Source organism: Delphinus delphis, chromosome 15 (genome assembly GCF_949987515.2).
Source record: "Delphinus delphis chromosome 15, mDelDel1.2, whole genome shotgun sequence".
Lineage (NCBI taxonomy): Eukaryota > Metazoa > Chordata > Mammalia > Artiodactyla > Delphinidae > Delphinus > Delphinus delphis.
Window position 1 is genome coordinate 84,090,259 of NC_082697.1, and position 20,291 is coordinate 84,110,549.

The 20,291-nt window shown below is 55.3% G+C and overlaps 1 protein-coding gene across 2 annotated transcripts in view; it reads left to right on the forward strand.

Moving 5' to 3' along the window:
* The first annotated feature begins 4,544 nt into the window (after positions 1-4,544).
* The window catches only part of FBXL18 (F-box and leucine rich repeat protein 18), a 37,934-nt gene continuing 22,187 nt past the window's right edge, over positions 4,545-20,291 (forward strand). Inside the window, exons 1-3 of one of the 2 annotated variants that reach the window (XM_060032502.1) lie at positions 4,545-4,675; positions 10,542-10,757; positions 14,332-15,875. In XM_060032502.1, coding sequence (XP_059888485.1) covers positions 4,658-4,675; positions 10,542-10,757; positions 14,332-15,875 — 1,778 coding nt within the window. In that variant the 5' untranslated portion in view covers positions 4,545-4,657. Of the gene's footprint in view, positions 4,676-10,541; positions 10,758-13,513; positions 14,140-14,331; positions 15,876-20,291 lie in introns of those variants that run through there. The other variant, XM_060032503.1, reaches the window with a different exon arrangement.

Here is a 20,291-nt window from a genome sequence, read left to right on the forward strand (position 1 = left end):
GTGAGGCCGCTCTGACCGCCTGAGGTTCACCTTCTTAAGCAGCTGAAACGTCTCTCGCTGGAAGGTCGCTCCTCTGTGAAGCACCTCCTGCCTGGAGGCAACTGCACCCTAACAGGTGCCCTGAGGGGAGGGGAGTCTCGGTAAGTGTGGGGGCTCAGAGCCCTGCGTCCTTCCCTCCATCCTGACGTGTCTTCCTGGATCCCAGCAGTGAGGACACAGGGAGGATGCTCGGATGCTCGTGGTGGCACTGTCGCAGGCCGGTCATCTTCTTTGGGGGGACCTGGGGCTGTGAGGCAGCGCTGAGGGGCCAGTGGCAGGATTGGAACTCACCCTCTAGCCTGGAATCACCCAAGGGACTCGGGATCATTCAGGGCCACGGTTGGCGCCTTCATTCACACATTCACCTTATTCATCATTCAACTTACATTTCAAGCGGCCACGCAGTTCTAGAGGGAGGGGGTTCAGCAGTAGTATTGCGACATTGTCCCTGCCCTCATAGGGCTGCCAGTCTTTTTTTTTTTTTTTCCCCACTGCATCACATGGCTTGTGGGATTTTAGTTCTCCAACTAGGATCCAATCTGGGCCCTCGGCAGTAAAAACGCGGAGCCCTAACCACTGGACTGCCCGGGGCTTCCCAGGGCTTCCCGTCTTGCTGCACTGTCCCCTAGGGGGCCACGAGCCACACATGGCTGTTTATATTTATGTTAATTACAATTAAGAATTCAGTTCTTCAGTTGCACAAGTCACATTTCAAGTGCCCATTGGACAGCACAGGTAAGGAACATTCTCAACCTTGTAGAAAATTCTAGTGGATGGCACCGGACTGGTGGGAGGACAGATGTGGACCAAAAACTCATACTGATGGCTCTTAATTATCCACTGGGATAAATGCCTTCAAGAAATACTTGGAGGAATGGCGACAGAGAACAATGGAACAGTGACCTGGTCGGGAGGAGGGGAAGGTTTTCTGTGGACGGGATGTTGAGCAATGAGTCAGAGTTGGGCTGAGAGCCACCTGACAGAGGCAACAGCACAGGCAAAGGCAGAGGGAGCGTCTTCAGGAGTGAGCAGTTCAGATGTACATATTTCAAAAGTAATCAAATTTAATTTTTAGAGCAGTTTTAGGTTCACAGCAAAATTGAGAGGAAGGTACTGAGATTTCCCATACATCCCCGGCTTGCATAACCTCCTCCACCATCAACATCCCCACTAGAGCCTGAGAGCAGAGTAGAGTGGTACATGTGTTACCGCTGATGAAACCTACATTGACACGTGGTATCCCCTGTAATTTACCTTGGAGTTCACCCTTGGTGTTTACATTATATGGGTTTGGACAGGGATCCACCATTACAGTATCATACAGAGCAGTTTCACTGCCCTGAAAATCCTCTGTGCTCTGCCCATTCCTCCCTGGCCTGGTCTCCCTGAGTCCTGGCAACCGCTGACCTTTTTATTATCTCCATAATTTTTGCCTTTTCCAGAATGTCATGTAGTTGGGATCATAAAGTATATAGCTTTTTCAGATTGGCTTCTTTCACTTAGTAATATGCATTTACGTTTCCTCCATGTCTTTTTTAAAAAATTAATTTATTTTTTATTATTTTTAAATTTTTATTTATTAATTTACTTATTTTTGGCTGCATTGGGTCTTCATTGCTGCTCGCAGGCTTTCTCTAGTTGCAGCGAGTGGGGGCTGCTCTTCGTTGCAGTACGCGTGCTTCTCATTGCGGTGGCTTCTCGCTGCAGAACGTGGGCTCTAGGCACATGGGCTTCAGTAGTTGTGGCTCGTGGGCTGTAGAGCGCAGGCTCAGTAGTTGTGGCGCACAGGCTTAGTTGCTCCACAGCACATGGGATCTTCCTGGACTGGGGCTTGAACCTGTGTCCCCTGCGTTGGCAGGGAGATTCTTACCACTGTGCCACCAGGGAAGTCCCTCCTCCATGTCTTTTCATGGCTTGATAGCCCATTTCTTTATAGTGTTGACTGCTATTCCACGGTTCAGATGGACTACAGTTCATTTATCCATTCACCTACGCTTCTCGGTGGACGCTGTGAGGAAGTGTCACCGAAACCTGGAAAGGCTTGTGACAGAGTGAGAGTAGTGAGGCACTGGGGCTGACTCCCCAGCCCCACACTCAGTGATTTCCAACTCAAATGTTCCTCAGAATTGGGGATGCCCAGGAAATGTGAGACTCCTTCCTCATTAGAAAGAGTAAGAGTGGTAGAGGTTACAGCTTCTGTGTATTGAATAAACTCCTCTCTGCTGGACAGTACCTGCATAATCTCATTTAATCAATAATCGATTTGACAAATGTTGATCAAGGGTCTGCTGCAGCCATGCCCTGTTCTAGTGGGGGAGGGAAAATAAACACATCTGCCACAATAAGAAACACACTGATTATGGCTTATAGGGGAAGGAAAGGAAGGGGTCAGGGAGTCAGGAGAACCTGGGCCTCTGTGAAACCCCCAGATGCCTGCCTGAGTCAGAGTTGGGCTTCATTGTTGAGGTTTTGATAGTAAACAAAAAATAGTGGAAACCCCATTAACACGTGTTTGCCTCAAGTGGCTCCTAACCTTTGACCTAACCATGAGCTGTGCCTGTTCCCATGGTGGTCCGCCCACAGTTGGAGCCACCAGAGTTCTCTGGATACAAACTGGCTCAACCTGGTGAGGTGGGAGGGAAATGAGGCCCAGGGAGAGTCTGATATGAAGCTTGATGTACTGGGTTGAATAGTGTCCCCCAAAGATTCAGGTTCACCTGGAATCTCAGAATGTGACCTTATTTGGAAACAAGATCTTTGCAGGTGTCATTAGTTAAGATGAGGTCATACTGGCCTAGGGTGGATCTTAAATTCATCATGACTGGTGTCTTTATAAGAAGAGGAGCGGGAATTCCCTGGCAGTCCAGTGGTTAGGACTCAGTGCTTTAACTGCTGTGGGCCCAGGGTTCAGTCCCTGGTTGGGGAAGTAAGATCCCATAAGCCCCAGCGGCGTGGCCAAAAAAAAAAAAAAAGAGGAGAGGAGAGGATACACACATGTGCAAAAAGTGAAGATGGCCCCAGAGGCAGAACTTGGAGTATGTGGCCACAAGCCAAGGAATTCCAAGGATTGCTGGCAACCTCCACAACCTAAAAGAATCAAGGAAGAGGGCTTCCCTGGTGGCACAGTGGTTAAGAATCTGCCTGCCAATGCAGGGTACGCGGGTTCGAGCCCTGGTCCGGGAAGACCCTACATGCTGAGGAGCAACTAAGCCTGTGCACCCCAACTACTGAGCCTGCGCTCTACAGCCCGTGAGCCACAACTACTGAGCCCTTGCACCACAACTACTGAAGCCCATGAGCCACAACTACTGAAGCCCACGTGCCTAGGGCCCCTGCTCTGCAACAAGAGAAGTCACCGCAATGAGAAGCCTGTGCACCGCAACGAGAGTAGCCCCTGCTCACCGCAACTAGAGAAAGCCCGTGCACAGCGACAAAGACCCAACACAGCCAAAAATAAATAAAATAAATAAATTTTAAAAATATATAAAAAAAAATCAAGGAAGGATTCTTCCCTTGAGTCTTTGGTGGGAGCATGGCCCAGTCAACATCTTCTTCTTTTTTTTTTAATAAATTTAGTTAGTTTTAGCTGCGTTGGGTCTCCATTGCTGCGCAGGGGTTTTCTCTAGTTGCGGAGAGCTGGGGCTGCTTCTCATTGCGGTGGATGGGCTCTAGGCATGTGGGCTTCAGTAGTTGCAGCTCGCGGGCTCTAGAGCGCAGGCTCAGTACTTGTGGCGCACGGACTTAGTTGCTCCGCGGGCATGTGGGACCTTCCTGGACCAGGGCTCGAGCCCGTGTTCCCTGCGTTGGCAGGCGGATTCCCAATCACTGCGCCACCAGGGAAGCCTCAACATCTTCCTTTCTGACTTCTAGTATTCACATCCGGTTCTTTCTTCCCCACAAATTTTTATTAGTAAATGATTTATAAACGCAAAAGGTTACAGGTGAGAGCATATCATCCATACATTAATTTACCCAGAAAATATTTATTCAGCGCCCATGTCAGGGAGCTTTCTAGGTACAGGCCGTTTACAGTTTATTGGGGAGGACAGGGAAAAAAAAAAAAAAGGTACAGTAGATCAGATAGTGCAAAGAGTTATGGAGAAAAATAACAGAGGATAAGGTTATTTGTTAGGTTAGGTGTGTGTTTGCGAGGATGGGGAGGGGGTGATGCTATTTTCTGCAAGGGGGTCAGGGACCGGCTCTCTGACAGGTGGTTTCTGAACATTGCAGGCACTGGGACCGGCAAATGCAAAGGCCGAGGGTCAGGAGCGTGCTGGGCCGGCAAGAGAGGGCCTGTGTGGCTGGAAAGGGGCGTGCAGAGCAGAGGAGCGGGACATGACTTCAGAGAGCAAGCGCGGCGCCCCGGCCAGGATGCCCGCGCTCTACCCAGCCCTGCCGGGTCCTTGGCTGCGCGCCGCACCCAACATGGCGGCCGCGCGGGACTCGCCCGCGGGATAGCGGAAGTGCGTATCGGCGGGCGCCGGAAGTAGAGAGCGGCCCGCCCCTGCCCCGGGTCTCTGTGGAGCCTCTGACGCGCCGGCTTTGAGCATCCCTGGCCAGCCAGGCGGGAGGCCCCGGAGCTGTGGCTCCGGCGGCAGCGGCTCGTCCCGCCCTCGACATGGCCAGCATCGGAGAGGTACGGCAGGCGCCTGTCTCTACTCTCCTCCCTGCCCGGCGACTTTGGTCCCGCTCGGTCCTCCCCACCCCGACTCCGGTTTCCCTGCGTCCTTTCCGTCTCGCTCCCTTTCCCGTTCCATCCTTCCCGTCCTGACCTCGGCTGGCTCTCAGCTTCCCATCCTGACCGCCGCCGCGGCCCTCACTCCGACCCTGGCGTCGGCCTGGCTTGGTCCTTCCTGCCCCGACCCTGGCCTTGGCCTCGCCCCGTCCTTCCCATCCCTGCTCTGGCCTTGCCACTTGCCCCTTGCCCCTTACCCCATCCCCCCTCCTTGACCCATCCCGCCCCCTAGGACCTTATCCTGTATCCGAGGGCATAAGCTCTCTCAACTTTCGGTTTTCCATCCGTTTGCCGGTCCCGCATTCCTGATCGGCAGACTTCACCCCCTCTCCCGTCTTCCCCAGAGTTTCCAGCCCCTCTAGGTCTCCCAGGCCCTCTTCCCATGCCCCTGTGCCTTGGCTCAGCCCTTGGAGCTCTGAGACGTTCCTCCTCCCTGCCCACTTCCCTTCCCATCCCATCCCATCCTGTGTCGCTGAACGTTCGGTTTCAGTCCAGCCCACTTTCCTCTGAGCCTGCTTGTTGTGTGACTTGGGGGCTGGTGGAAGAAAATCCATTTCACCTGGGAGACTTGTGACTCACCCAGAATTTCTTCCCCAGTGCTCCACAAATCTGGGTCCGACGGAGAAACCCACCGAGTTCCTGTAATGGGGTGCAGGGTATTTTCTCTGTAGACCAGGAAATGGGGGATCCGGACAGTGACTAGGGTCTTTCCTTTTGTTGATTCCCAGCTACCTGTTTGTGTACCTGTGTGCACCTGTATTTATACCTGTGGTCCGGGACTCAGACCGTCGAGCGTATTCCCTAAGCCTTGCGGGCTTGCTCGTGCTCTGGCTAGCAGGAGCGAGTTCGGCAGGAGTGCGTGGGAGGCGGCTGGGGTTGCCGACAGCTGTTCTTCATTGGAAGCGGATTTGGCTCGGAAGTGGCCCCTTGATTGAGGGGGAAGGTGTGGGGCCCACCTGTTCGCTGGTAGTAGGATTGAAGGGCCAGAGAGTACCAGCTCCCCCAGGAAGAATCCTGGGGGTATAGCCTGGCTGTGTTAGCAGATTCCCGTTAGTCGCGTGTGCTTGGGCGGGGGGGCTGTCTGGCACCTTGGTCTTACGGGGTCCTGGCGCAGAGGCCCCTCTGTTCCTTGAATCAGATGTCGGGACCCTGCCCAGTGAGGCCTCTTGGCCCATCGTGAGGGTCTTTTGGCTTGAGAGGAGAGAGGGAGACTCTTGCTCTATCCTGGACATGATCAAGGTCCCTTTCTCTGGGACGGTCTAATTATTTAAAAATTTTTTTTATTTTTTATAAATTTATTTTTTAATTTTTGATTGTGTTGGGTCTTTGTTGCTGCATGTGGCCTTTTCTCTAGTTGCGGTTACCGGGGGCTACTCTTCGTTGTGGTGCACGGGCTTCTCATTGTGGTGGCTTCTCTTGTTGCGGAGCACGGGCTCTAGGCGTGCGGTCTTCAGTAGTTGTGGCACACAGGCTCAGTGGGTGTGGCTCGCGGGCTCTAGAGTGCAGGCTCAGTAGTTGTGGCACACAGGCTCAGTGGGTGTGGCTCGAGGGCTCTAGAACGCAGGCTCAGTAGTTGTGGCGCACGGGCTTAGTGGCTCCACGGCATGTGGGATCTTCCCAGACCAGGGCTTGAACCCGTGTCCCTTGCATTGGCAGGTGGATTTTTAACCTCTGTGCCACCAGGGAAGTCCCTGGGACAGTCTAATTATTGATTGATTGAGATACAGTTAACATACTGTAAAATTTACACTTTTATTTTATTTTATTTTTTTCAGCTTTTTAAAATTTTTGGCTGCACCGTGTGGTATGCAGGATCTTAGTTCCTTGACCAGGGATCGAACCCACGCCCCTGGCAATGAATGGAAGCACGAAGTCATAACCACTGGGCTCCCAGGGAGGTCCCAAAGTTTACTTTTAAAGTGTATAATGCAGTGGTTTTAAAATATATTCACGAGGTTGTGCCACCATCCCCTCTCTGATTTCAGAGTGGGGGGGTCTAATTTTGAGGGTCCTTGCTGGGCTTAAAATGCAGATGTCTAGGACTGCTCCCTGAGTTTCTGAGGAGTCGGGCTCTGCGTTTTTAATAGCTCTTCAAAAGATTCTGAAGCCGTGGTTTGTTGACACCCAGTTCAATGGCTCTTTCCCTTGGGCATTAGAAAGTGATCCCTGTTCAGGAGCCATTCCTGGCCTAGGGAGGAGACGGGCAAGCAACAAACCAGTACAGTTCACCTGATGAGGCTGGAGGCTGGAGGGGGGCGGGGAGGGTAAGCTGGGGCGGCAGTGGAGGAGAAGGTGAGTTAAATGTGTCTGGGGGATGCTGGAAGGGCTTCCTGGGGACGGAGCCTTTGAGCTGAAGTTCCGTGGCACGTTGGGTGGAGGGGGCAGCTTGTGCAAAGGCTTGGAGGCCTGAGTGCCGTGGGACAGGGGACATTCCAGAAAATGCCAACTGGAGAAGCAGAGGCTTAAGAAGAGGGGCAATGTGAGAAGCATCCCTCAGGTCACTCCTGTGATCAAAAAAACCAAAAACAAAAGTAAAATGTAGGGCTTCCCTGGTGGCGCGGTGGTTGAGGGTCTGCCTGCTGGTGCAGGGGACGCGGGTTCGTGCCCTGGTCCGGGAAGATCCCACGTGCCGCGGAGCGGCTGGGCCCGTGGGCCATGGCCGCTGGGCCTACGCGTCCGGAACCTGTGTTCTACAATGGGAGAGGCCACAACGGTGAGAGGCCCGCGTACCGCAAAAAAAAAAAAAAAAAAAAAGTAAAATGTAAAATTCCACACACTTGCAAAAGGATGTTGTAATGAACTTCCCTCTATGTACTCATTGCCCATTTTTTTTCTATTTCTTTTTTAAAAAAATCATTATTTATTTTAGTTATTTATTTTTGGCTGCATCGTGTCTTTGTTGCTGTGCACCGGCTTTCTCTAGTTGTGGTGAGCGGGGGCTACTCACACACCCCCGCTCGGAGGTGAAGAAGCTCGGAGGCCTCCTCCTTCCCTTCCGGTGGCGGCCCCCTATTTGCTGTTACCTCTGCAGAACTCGCTGCCTTTCCTGAGGGGAAGGTACACGGACTTAGACATGAAGCCTCCATTCCAGGGAAAAGACTCAACTGTTGCAAACCCAGCACGACTGGGCCTCCCAGGCTTGGCGGTCGGGAGGCCGGGGCGGGGGTGGGGGAACCAATCTGACCTGCTGCCCGGGCGGCTGCTCCTCTCGTCCAGGCCTGCTGCCCTGAACGCCTGTCCCAGGACAGGGGGTGCTGGCCTAAGGACAGCACTGGGGCACAGCATGTGGAGAAGGTGATCGCGTCGGGGGTGCTGAGACTGGACGGAGGAAGCTTCAGCTCACCTCCTGTTTTGTTTTGTTTTTTTTAATTCATGTAATTTCTAGGTGGTTTTGAGAGAAATTCAGTATTCCATACTGTAACTGGAAATGATATGATGCTGGAGTTTCTGGGAGTGTCTTGCCCTGTGTTCTCTTTGCTCTGCAGTGGTGTTCTTACTTTGATAAATCCGCGAATTGGGCATCAGAAGGGGTCAGCCTCAGGCTGCTCGGTGGAATTCAGGCCCAGCTCTTCCCACTTGTGCCCAGGAGCCCTGTATACCAAGCTTGCCTGATAAGGATTGCCCCTGGGCCCAGCCTCTCTCTCAGGAGATAGAGTCCCTAGGTCTAGGATGTGGCCTGGGAAGCTGATTTTTTAACAGGTGTCTGGGATGATCCCAGATGATTGCGTCTGGGAAATTTGTCAGGAAAGTCACGTATGGTTCAAAACACTAGACCCCAGGATACAGTGACCCGGGGAAGCTATGGAGCTGGGTCTGATGGCTGCCTTCTGCCCCTGTAAAGGTGGGAGGAGGGAGACAGGATTGAGGGCACTTCGGAAGGAAGGAGGGAAGGGAAGGCAAGTCTGGCTACTGCCTCTCAGGAAGAAGGGTGAGTGGGAGGGGCCGATGCTGTTGAAAGGGTGGGCAGTAATCGGGGAAACCTTTCCCGTCCTGGCAAGGGCTCGGCCAGATGCAGAGGCTGGAGGGGTGTCGCAGTCATAGTTCCCGGGAAACCCCTGGTGCCTGTGTGGGGTGTGCAGACAGGCCCTTCCTCCCTGGACTTAACGGTTGCCATGGCAGCAGCAGGGCTTTCCAAGCTTGGAGGCTTCCATCCATGCAAATATGTATGGAAAAAGAGGGAGGACAGAGGAGGCGGGGCTCGTAGACAGAATCACTGGAAAAGGCAGTAGAAATAGTTCTGGGTGCTCTCCCTCCTGGGAGTGTCAGAGAGGCACCCCGTCAGTGAGGACGTTTAAGGCAGGAGGGGCCCTTCAGGAGGTGTTGGGAAGATACAGGGATTCCTGCCCACCATGGGCTTTTCTTAGAGCATCCCAGTTCCTTTGGCCTTGATTTGGGGATTTCACGGCACACTGACATAGGTCTATCCCCTCTTTGTCTTGGTTGTACAGGCACTGGTCAGTAAGATGGGAAGCCCACATTAGGGCAGAAAACCTTCTGTAGATATTTGCAAAAGCAGAATGAAACAGTAAGATGAGTGGACATCTTACTGGAAATACCAACATGGATTTCTTTCTTTTTTTTTTTTCTTTTATTTATTTTATTTTTGGCTGTGTTGGGTCTTCATTGCTGCACGCGGGCTTCCTCTAGTTACGGTGAGCGGGGGCTACTCTTTGTTGCGGTGCGCAGGCTTCTCGTTGTGGTGGCTTCTTTTGTTGCAGAGCACAGTCTCTAGGTGCGGGGGCTTCAGTAGTTGTGGCTCGCGGGCTCTAGAGCGCAGGCTCAGTAGCTGTGGTGCACGGACTTAGTTGCTCCGTGGTATGTGAAATCTTCCCGGACCAGGGCTCGAACCCGTGTCCCCTGCACTGGCAGGCAGATTCTCAACCATTGCGCCACCAGGGAAGCCCCCAACGTGGATTTCTAACCAGGAAGTCTGATAAGTGGAGAGAAGTTGTGCCGTTCCTATTGTTTGTTACGAATCTTGAGATTTAAAAATGTTATTGGTCTGGTAGGTGCTGTTTCTTATTTATCAGGGCCTCATAGTTTCATTTTCTCATTTGCATCCAGCGCTGTCCTGAAGAGCTGATACACGTATCATACACATAATGGTAACTCATTACCCATCAGAGCAACCCTGGAGGTGAAGGCACCGTTGTTATTGGTGAAGACCAATTATCATTGTTTCTTGATGGAATTCGCCAGCCCAAGGATGTTTTAATACAGCCTGCCATTAGGGGCAGAGCAGGTGGGGGCAGAATAGCAGCTTTTACAAATGGACAGCCTCGCCGATGGTCATGAGTTGAGTTGGAAACCTGCCAGACTTGTCTGGAGACCTTCAGTAGGAAAAATCTCTCTTAAATTTCAAATCTGTTACTTTTTTTTTGTGGTACGCGGGCCTCTCACTGTTGTGGCCTCTCCCGTTGTGGAGCACAGGCTCCGGACACGCAGGCTCAGCGGCCATGGCTCACGGGCCCAGCCGCTCCGCGGCATGTGGGATCCTCCTGGGCCGGGGCACGAACCCGTGTCCCCTGCATCGGCAGGCGGACTCTCAACCACTGTGCCACCAGGGAAGCCTTCAAATCTGTCACTTTTGAAGAGCGATCCTGGTGTGCAGATTGAAAGGGGCTTTCGGAGAATGTTGGGGACTCTTTAATCTGCAGTTAAGGTTTTTGGTAACACCCTCTTCTTCCCCATGGACTGTGGTGAAGGCTTCCCTTGCCTGAGGGCCACCCTGGGGGATCCCGTGGAATTTGATGCCCCTTGTTTTCAGGACGCAGCCAGCGCCGGCGATGTGCCCCCTGCAGCAGCCGCGGTGGCAGATGGTGCCCACCTCCTGGGCTTCTCGGACGAGATCCTCCTGCACATCCTGAGCCACGTCCCCAGCATAGACTTGATCCTGAACGTCCGGCGCACCTGCCGGAAGCTCGCAGCGCTGTGCCTGGACAAGAGCCTCACCCACACGGTGCTGCTGCAGAAGGACTATGAGGTGAGGGGCTTGGGGGTGGCGCTTGGCATGCTGGGGGCAGAGATGGGGAACAACCGAGGTGCCCGACTGAGGCCCCGCATAGCCTGGCAGTGGTGGGGCACTTGCAGGGATGATACGGCAAAAGCCAGGGGCCCAAAAGTGCAGGTAGTGTGCCATCTGGGCCAGAGCACAGGTAGAGCAGGCGCTCTTCTGGAAGGGTCTTGGGCCTTGGCACTGGGCCAGGAGGGAGACTGACTTCCTGGTAGGTACCCAGGAGTGGACATGCGGGCCCACTGTCAGTGTTGGGCTTTCCTGTGGAGTTAAGCACAGTTGGAGGCACCACCTCTCCCCACCAGCGGCATCTGAGAGTTCTGGTTGCTCTGCATCCTCGCCAACACTTGGTGGTGTCAGTCTCTTCAGTTTAGCCACTGTGATGTGTGGGAGGTGGTACCTCATTGTAGTTTTAACTTGTATTCTCTGGTGGAGGATGCTGTCGATTATGCTTTCTTCAGGTGCGTGGGCCATTTGTATATCTTCTCAGAAGTGTCTGTGCAAGGCTTTTGCCCATTCATTATTGTCTATCTTTTTCTTAGTGAGTTTTGTGAGTTCCATATATATTCTGGTACAAGTCCTTTGTGGGGTGTGTTGTGAATATTTTCTCTTATAGTCTGTGGCTTGCCGTTTCATTTTGATTAATAGTGTCTTTTGAAGAGCATAAGTTTTTAATTTTGGTGAGGTCCAATTTATTGAATTTTTGAGTTCATGCTTTTTGTATTCCGTTGAAGAAATCTTTGTGAAACCTGAGGTCATGAAGATTTTCTCCTATGTTGTCTTCTTTCTTCTTTTTAACTTTTTAGAAAGTTTTAATTTATTTTTTTGGCTGTGTTGGGTCTTTGTTGCTGCACGCGGGCTTTTCGCTAGTTGCGGCGAGCAGGGGCTACTCTTCATTGTGGTGCACAGGCTTCTCTTGTTGTGGAGCAGTGGCTCTAGGCGCGTGGGCTTCAGTAGTTGTGGCACGTAGGCTAATAGTTGTGGCTTGCGGGCTTAGTTGCTCCGCGGCATGTGGGATCTTCCCAGACCAGGGCTCAAACCCGTGTCCTCTGCACTGGCAGGTGGATTCCTAACCACTGCGCCACCAGGGAAGCCCCTTTATCTATTTTTTTAATAGGGTAGTTTCTTTGCTATTGAGTTGTATGAGTTCTCTGTATATTTCGGATATTAACCCCTTATCAGATATATGATTTGCAGTATCTTTTCCCATTTAATAGGCTGCCTTTCATTTTGTTGCTGGTTCCCTCTGCTGTGCAGAAACTGCTCAGGTGATGCAGTTCCTCTTGTTTCTTTTTGCTTCTATTGTTTTTGGTGTCAGATTTCAAAAAATCATCACTAGGACTGATGGCAAGGAGCTTATTACTACTTATATTTTCTTCTAGGAGCTTTATGGTTCCTGGTCTTACGTTCAAGTGTTTAATCCATTTTAGGTTAATTTTGGTGTATGGTATAGATAGTGGTCCAGTTTCATTCTTTTGCCTGTGGCTGTCCAGTATTCCCAGCACCCTTCTATGTTGCCTTATAGAAGTTTATAGGTTTAGCTCTTATGGCAGGTCTGTGATCCTTTTGTGTTCATCTCCACATATGCCGTGAGATCAGGGTGAGGCTCACTGTTCTGCACACAGCTATTCACGCCTTCCACCACTACTTACTGAAAAGATTATCCTGTCCTCGCCGAATTGCCTGCAACCTGGAAAATCAGTTGATGACCTATTTTAAAGATAAACAGAGGCCTTGTCCTTAACTCAAAGTTTAGGGGACTTGGAGGGGCTCCTACTGCTGTTGCTGGCTGGGCAGTGATGCCTTTGAAACCCAGAATGAGGTCCCTTAGAGCTCAGTCTCTTTCTGTGAGAGCACTGTGCTCCTCCCTGATGGAGAGCTGAACTTACTCCCCAAAGCGCTGAGGTCAGGCTTCCTGCCCACGAGGGTTCTTCACTGTAGAGGAAGGGCAGGTGCGCAGTCTGTCTGGAGCGTTTAGAATGTGTGTCCCTCGTCTGCACAGTTCTGTGTGTGCATCTGCTGTGGAGAAGTGATCATGTGCACAAGCCTTGTGTACAGGGATGCTGTGTTGTCTGAAGGCCTTGGTGGCCACTGGGCCCCCGACTGGACATACTGTGGCTCCCTAGGCCGTCCAGGCCAGGTTTTTGAGGAACATTTAATGATATGAAAGTGCATGTGACGTAAAGGAAAGTGACAGCGAAAGAACGCTTCCAGGGCGTGATTCCACTATGTGATTTCAAAAAACCCCACCTAACAGAAAACTTCCCATCCTAACCACTTTTTTTTTTTTTTTGGATACGTTAGGTCTTCGTTGCTGTGTGCAGGCTTCTCATTGCAGTGGCTTCTCTTGTTGCGGAGTACAGGCTATAGGTGCGCAGGCTTCAGTAGTTGTGGCACGTGGGCTCAGTAGTTGTGGCGCACGGGCTTAGTTGCTCCATGGCATGTGGGATCTTCCCGGACCAGGGCTCTAACCTGTGTCCTCTGCACTGGCAGGCAGATTCCTAACCACTGCACCACCAGGGAAGTCCTCTAACCACTTTTTTTTTTTTTTTTTTGGTCGTACGCGGGCCTGTCACTGTTGTGGCCTCTCCGGTTGCGGAGCACAGGCTCCGGACACGCAGGCTCAGCGGCCATGGCTCACGGGCCCAGCCGCTCCGCGGCACGTGGGATCTTCCTGGACCAGGGCGCGAACCCGTGTCCCCTGCATCGGCAGGTGGACTCTCAGCCACTGCGCCCCCAGGGCAGCCCCCCAACCACTTTTAAGTGTACCATTTCGTTAGCCCTAAGTACATTCACAGTGTTACGCAACCATCATCACTCTTTCCGAAACTTTCTCATCGCCTTAAACAGAAACTCTGGAGCTATTAAGCAATAGCTCCCATGTCCCCTTTGCCCAGGCCTCTGGTAACCTCTATTCTACTTTCTCTTCCTGGTTTTGCCTGTTCTGGATCTTTCATATAAGTGATCATACAACATGTGATCTTTATGACTGGCTTCTTTGGGCATCATGTCCTCAAGGTTCACTCATGCTGTAGCAGCGTCAGGGTCTCATTCCTCTCCACGCTGAGTAGAATTCCACTGCAGGGATGGACCCCATTGCCTTTACCTGTTCATCCGTTGATGGACGGCTGGGTTGTTGCCGCCTTCCGGTTGTTGTGAACGGTTCTCCGTGGACATGGGTGTGCAGGAGCCTGAGTCCCCGCTTTCAGTCCCCTTGGGGGTACACCTGGCTGTGGAACTGTGGGTCACGTGGTAACTCTGTTTGGCTTTCGGAGGAGCCACCAGACTTTTCCACAGGGGCTGCCCCATTTTCCGTTCCCGCCTGGCTGAGGCTCCTGACTGTCGGTGGAAGGTAAGCATGCGGGGGGGGGGGGGGGCGAGGCGCCAGCCCTGCCCTCATTGCCCCTCCTCAGCTGGAGCGGGGCCTCTGCTGCGCCCCCCGTGGCTCCCTGACTGTCACGGTGGAGAGCGCGGTCTGGGGGGCGAGGGTGGAGGAGACGCCGGTGCCTGCAGCCCCTCTCTCCCCCCCTCCGCCCACCCACAGGCCAGCGAGGACAAGGTGAAGCAGCTGGTGACGGAGATCGGCTGGGAGATCCAGCAGCTCAGCATGGCCGGCTGCTACTGGCTGTCGGGCAGCACGGTGGAGCACGTGGCCCGCTGCCGCGGCCTGGTGAAGGTGAACCTCTCGGGCTGCCACCTGACCTCCCTGCGCCTCTCCAAGGTTCTGTCGGCCCTGCAGCGCCTGCGCTCCCTGGCCATTGACGTGAGCCCCGGCTTCGACGCCAGCCAGCTGAGCGGGGAGTGCAAGGCCACGCTGAGCCGCGTGCGGGAGCTCAAGCAGACGCTGTACACGCCCTCGTACGGCGTGGTGCCCTGCTGCACCAGCCTCGAGAAGCTGCTGCTGTACTTCGAGATCCTGGACCGCACGCGCGAGGGCGCCGTGCTCTCGGGCCAGCTCATGGTGGGCCAGAGCAACGTGCCGCGCTATCAGCACCTGCGCGTCTTCTACGCGCGCCTGGCCCCCGGCTACATCAACCAGGAGGTGGTGCGCCTTTACCTGGCTGTGCTCAGCGACCGCACGCCCGAGAACCTGCACGCCTTCCTCATCTCCGTGCCCGGCAGCTTTGCTGAGAGCGGGGCCACCAAGAACCTCCTGGAGTCCATGGCCCGCAACGTGGCGCTGGACGCGCTGCAGCTGCCCAAGTCCTGGCTCAACGGCTCGGCCCTCCTCCAGCACATGAAGTTCAGCAGCCCCTTCTACTTCAGCTTCAGCCGCTGTGCCCTGTCCGGCGGCCACCTGATCCGGCGCGTCATCGACGGCGGCAGGGACCTCCGGAGCCTGGCTGGCCTGAACCTCAGCGGCTGTGCGCACTGCCTGGCGCCCGACTCCCTGCTGCGCAAGGCAGAGGACGACATCGATAGTGGCATCCTGGAGACGCTGGTGGCAGCCTGCGGCAACCTGCGACACCTCAACCTCTCGGCTGCCCACCACCACAGCCCCGAGGGCCCCGGCCGGCACCTGTGCCAGCTGCTGGCACGGCTCTGCCACCTGCGCTCCCTGTCGCTGCCCGTCTGCGCCGTCGCTGACTCGGCGCCACGGGCCGACCGCGCGCCCGTCCAGCCTGCCACGCACGCTGTGCCCCGCGGCTTCGGCAAGAAGGTCCGCATCGGCGTGCCGTCCGGCCCCGACCCTTTCTCCGGGCAGGCGGGCCCCCTGCCGTCCTCTGTGTTCTGGTCGCTGCTGAAGAGCGTGCCCTTCCTGGACCGCCTCGAGCTGATTGGGTCCAACTTCTCGTCTGCCATGCCGCGCAACGAGCCCGCCATCCGCAACTCGCTCCCCCCCTGCGGCCGGGCACAGAGCGTGGGGGACTCGGAGGTGGCCGCCATCGGCCAGCTGGCCTTCCTGAGGCACCTGACGCTGGCCCAGCTGCCCAGCATCCTGACAGGCTCCGGGCTGGTCAGCATCGGCGTCCAGTGCCAGCAGCTCCAGTCCCTGTCCCTGGCCCACCTGGGCACGATGGGCAAGGTGGCCTACACTTCGGCCCTCGCGGACATGCTGAAGCACTGCAAGCGGCTGAAGGACCTCAGGTGAGGGCACCCGGCCGCCCCGCCGCGCCTCTGCCGGCCCCGTGGGGAGGCCGGAGGGGCGTACGGCCTTCTGCTCGGCAGTGTTGGCGTACCCGCTGCGCGCCTGCCGAGGCGAGCGGGGTGCAGGCCTGTCCTTCAGGGTCTGAGGGTCTTGGGGGGGTGCTGACAAGGGACCGTGCGCAGTGGTGGGGCTCGGGGGGCGCGGGGGCTCGGGAAGCGGCAGTTGGCGGTGCCCAGGGAGGGTGTGCAGGAGGCAGTGCCGCCCGAGCCTGGCACGTCGTCCTCGTTGCCTGGGCTCTAGGACGCTGCTACGTACGTGATCTTATTAGTCCTCGTGCCCGTCCCACGAGGTGGACGCTGTTCTTGCCAGATAATGGAGCTGGTAAGTGGGGGGCCGGGAGTGGAGCCTAGCTTTGCGACTCTCGAAGGATGAGTCGGGGTTAGCCAGGAGGTGCAGGCGCAAGGCTTTCTGGGAAAGAAGGCAGCGTGTGTAGAAGCCCCAGAGGCTTACGAACAAGCAGCGAGCTCTGAAGCCAGATGATCCTGCTCGGGGGCACGGGGGCATCGGTGAGGCGAAGGTGCTGAAGGACTTCGGCCCGCAGAGGGAGGGGTCAGGTTCCAGCTTGGAGACGTCCCTCTGGCCTCCCACCTGGACTGGAGGGGCCAGGCCGGGGGAGGGGAGATGGAGAGGCGGGCTCCGAAGGGGGCCGCACACTGTTGAGATGTGGCGGTGACCGGAGCAGGACGGCCGGGCTGACCTGAGGGGCCGCCCCTGGAGAGTGCGGGGTGGTGGGGCCCACGGACCTCGGCAGGGCTCCCCCCACCCAGGCAGTTGTCGGAGGGCCACTGGCGATTTCCTGGGCCCCGAAGCGGAGTGATCCCCGGCGACTCATGCTGTAGAGTGAAGGCTGTTCTCGTGAGGGCCCAGCATTTAGACGGCCAGCCTTTGTTAACCTGAGCCGGATTTGAAAATGTCTACAGATCTGATCTTGAAAAACTGCAGTTTCCTAAACGTCGTGGTGGCCTCAGGCCTCAGCTCTGCAAGGGCTTCGGGTGGGGGAGGGAGTGGCCGCTGGGCTTGGTCTCCATGAGGCTGGAGCTGGTGGGGCAGCCGGGTGAGGGCGGCATTGGGGCACGGGGATGCGCGCGTGTCGTCATCGCCGCACCAGTGAGCACTCGCTGTGTGTCTTCGCTGCGGGCAAGGCCCCAGGCTGGGGGCTCTGTGGCGCTGTCTGGCTTGATCTCCTCACTAGGTCCTTCGTCGTTCCTGCTTCATGGAGCGGCAGCGGACGCCTGAGGGAGGAGCTGAGGTCCGCCCGGGTCATCGAAGTCCAGTGCTCGACCTGGGCCCCCGAGCCACACAAAATGGAGACAAGCGTGTCCTTTTCGGACCTCCACTCTCCCCGTAGAAGGCAGGAAATGAACCGGATTTGAGGTGGAGCTTTGCTGCCCCAGCCCTGGAGCCTCCCAGAGCTTCTCTGCCAGGCTGCCTGCCACCCCCAGGGCAACACACGCTGCGGGCCCCCTGCCCAGTCCCTGCCAGCGTGAGGGCTGCGGCCCGGGGTCCAAGCCTGGCCTCCCACGTGGCTTGGCCCCCTCCTGCCCTGTGGGGCGGGGTGCCACCTGTGAGTGAGTGGGGAGGGGCCCTGGCCACAGCCCCTGCCCCTCGCCCTTCACAGGGTGAGCCTGGCTGCCATCTCAGACGATGCTGCCCCTCTTGCCCAGATCGCTCTCAGCTCCCTCCCTTTTCACTGGTTCATCTCCATCCAGTGCCTCCTCCCACGTTGTCCCCTCCTGTGCCTTCACTGTCACATCAGTGGCCTTTCCAGAAGGACTGTTGTGAAGTGAGTGGTCAGTGGGCCATGCGTAACTTGAAGCTGCAGGTGGACCACAAAATACATCCAACAAACGAAAAACCACCAGGTCTGCTGTCCTGTTACCCTGTTGGATTCTCGTGATCAGGAATTGAATGTCCCTTAGTTCGGGGAGCCTGAGGGAGCGTTTGAGTTCTAATTTAACTAAACTCAGAGCCAGAGAGTATTTCTGGATCTGTCATTTTTGTCCTCAGTGTTTTGGCTTTCTTGCTACCCTCTTAAACCTGGTGCCTTCTCTAACCACGCTGTGGTCAAACCACGTGCTCGTTATTGAGGAGTGTTTGGTCAATAGAGAAATCAGTGAAAGTAAAATAAACTTATACATTCACGTAGTTTAAAAAGTCACAGGGCTTCCCTGGTGGTCCAGTGGTTAAGACTCCACGCTTCCACTGCAGGGGGTGCGGGTTCAATCCCTGGTTGAGGAACTAAGATCCCATGTGCCTGCGCGATGCGGCCAAAAAAATAAAAATAAGATAAAATAAAAAGTCACAGTGCTTCAAGGCAGGTAATGAAAACTGACCTTCTCTCTCCAACATCCTTTCTGCCTCAGGTCCACAGTGTCATATTTTAAAATTAATTAATTAATTAATTTTGGCTGCGTTGGGTCTTCATTGCTGTGTACAGGCTTTCTTTCTAGTTGCGGTGAGCGGGGGCTACTCTTCGTCGCGGTGTGCGGGCTTCTCATTGCGGTGGCTTCTCTTGTTGCGGAGCACGGGCTCTAAGCACGCAGGCTTCAGTAGTTGTGGCACGCGGGCTCTAGAGCGCAAGCTCAGTAGTTGTGACACATGGGCTTAGTTGCTCCACGGCATGTGAGATCTTCCCGGACCAGGGCTCAAACCCGTGTCCCCTGCACTGGCAGGCGGATTCTGAACCACTGCGCCACCAGGGAAGTCCCACAGTGTCATATCAAATGTCTGCTGCCTGCATGGCCACCTGGAGACGGCAGGTGCTCCCAGCTCACCCGGGCTGCTGGATTCCCTGCACGAGGCCTGTGCTTGGCCCCTTCAGGGCTGCTCTGCCTGGAGGAGTGAGGAGTGGGCGTGGTGTCCAAGCTGGTCCCATGTCCCTGCATCTCCTCCTCCAGGAGATAGACCCTAGCCTTGGGTGGAGGCAGGCAGGACCCACGGCAGGGGCCTCAGAGTCAGAAGGCCTGGGTAGACCTTGGGCTGTCTGTGCCCAGGACCTTGTTCAGTAAAGTGGGGCTGTTCAGACCAAAGGGATTCATCCTTATAAGACACTTAGACCAGGACTTGGCACTTATAATACACGTTATGGTTCTTCATCCATTCAGCAAATACATGAGCATCTCTTATGCCAGGCACTGTTCCAGGCACCCAGGACACTGAACAGAACAAAGATCCTTGTCCTCGGGGAGCTTACGTTCTAGTGGGGAAAACAGACCAACAGTCAACGTAAAGGAAGTGTACGGTGTGTTAGACGGTAACAGACGCTGGGGAGGAGAAGCAGAGCAGGGCGAGGGATGCCTGGGTGCAGGGGTGGCATTTGGGGTACATTTCATGAAGGAGGTGAGCTTTGAGCAGAGAACCCGGGGAGGTGAGTTAGAAAGCAGAACCTGGGGGAAGAGTGCTCCGGGCCAGGCAGGTAGAGTCACATCAGCCGGTATGGTATCCACGGCCCACAGGGTGACTTACGTTTACATGAACTAAAATGAGATGAAACCAAGCATCGAGTTCCTTGGTGGCATCAGCCGTGTCTCAGGTGCTTAGTAACCACGTGTGCTGGTGGCCACTGTGCTGGACAGAGCACATACAGACACTCCCCTCTGCCCAGAAGGTTCTGTTGGACAGAGCTGAGAGCGCAGGGCCCGAGATGGGTGTGCCAGGGTCTCAGGAGCCAGAATGGAAGCAGGGCAGGTCTCGCTGCTGTGCCGCAAGTGGCCTGGGGGCAGCGGCAGGGCCACCGTCAGGGGCACGTCAGACATGCAGGGAGCAGCCAGGCGAGAGCGGGGGTTGGGGCATGGCCAGAAATAGCCAGCTTCTGACTTCACGAGGAATCTGCTGATTGATTGGGTGCATGGGATGGGTGCTGAGGCTAGGGGGGTCCAGGCGGTGCCAGGGCTTCTGGCCTGAGCCGTTGAGCTGACGTGGCTGCCACGTGGCTGAGAGAGGAAGGCAGGGGTGAGGCTGCACACGTGTGGGTTGGAGAAGCCTGGACGCCCCCCGGCCCTCCCCCCCAACCCCCAGAGAGGAGGACCGTCCCCCAGGTCCCCCAGCTGGCGCTTGCACTGCAGAGACCGCCCAACAGGATCTGGTCAGGAGGATGAGGACTTGGTAGGAGCTGTCGGGGAGAGGAGGTGGGGGTGGGGATGTTCTGGAAGCTGAAGGGAGAGACCGCCCTTTAGGCTGCTGCAGACTGGCTGCCCCCATTGGCTTGTATTTGTACGTCCGCCACGTGCTCTCCCCGTGCTTACAGGTCTTTGACGTTTTAACAACCTTGGGAGTGTCGATATTATTGTCGTATTTTGCAGATGAGGAAAGTGGGGCCCAGAAGGTTAATGAACTTGCTCAGGAGACACGGCTGG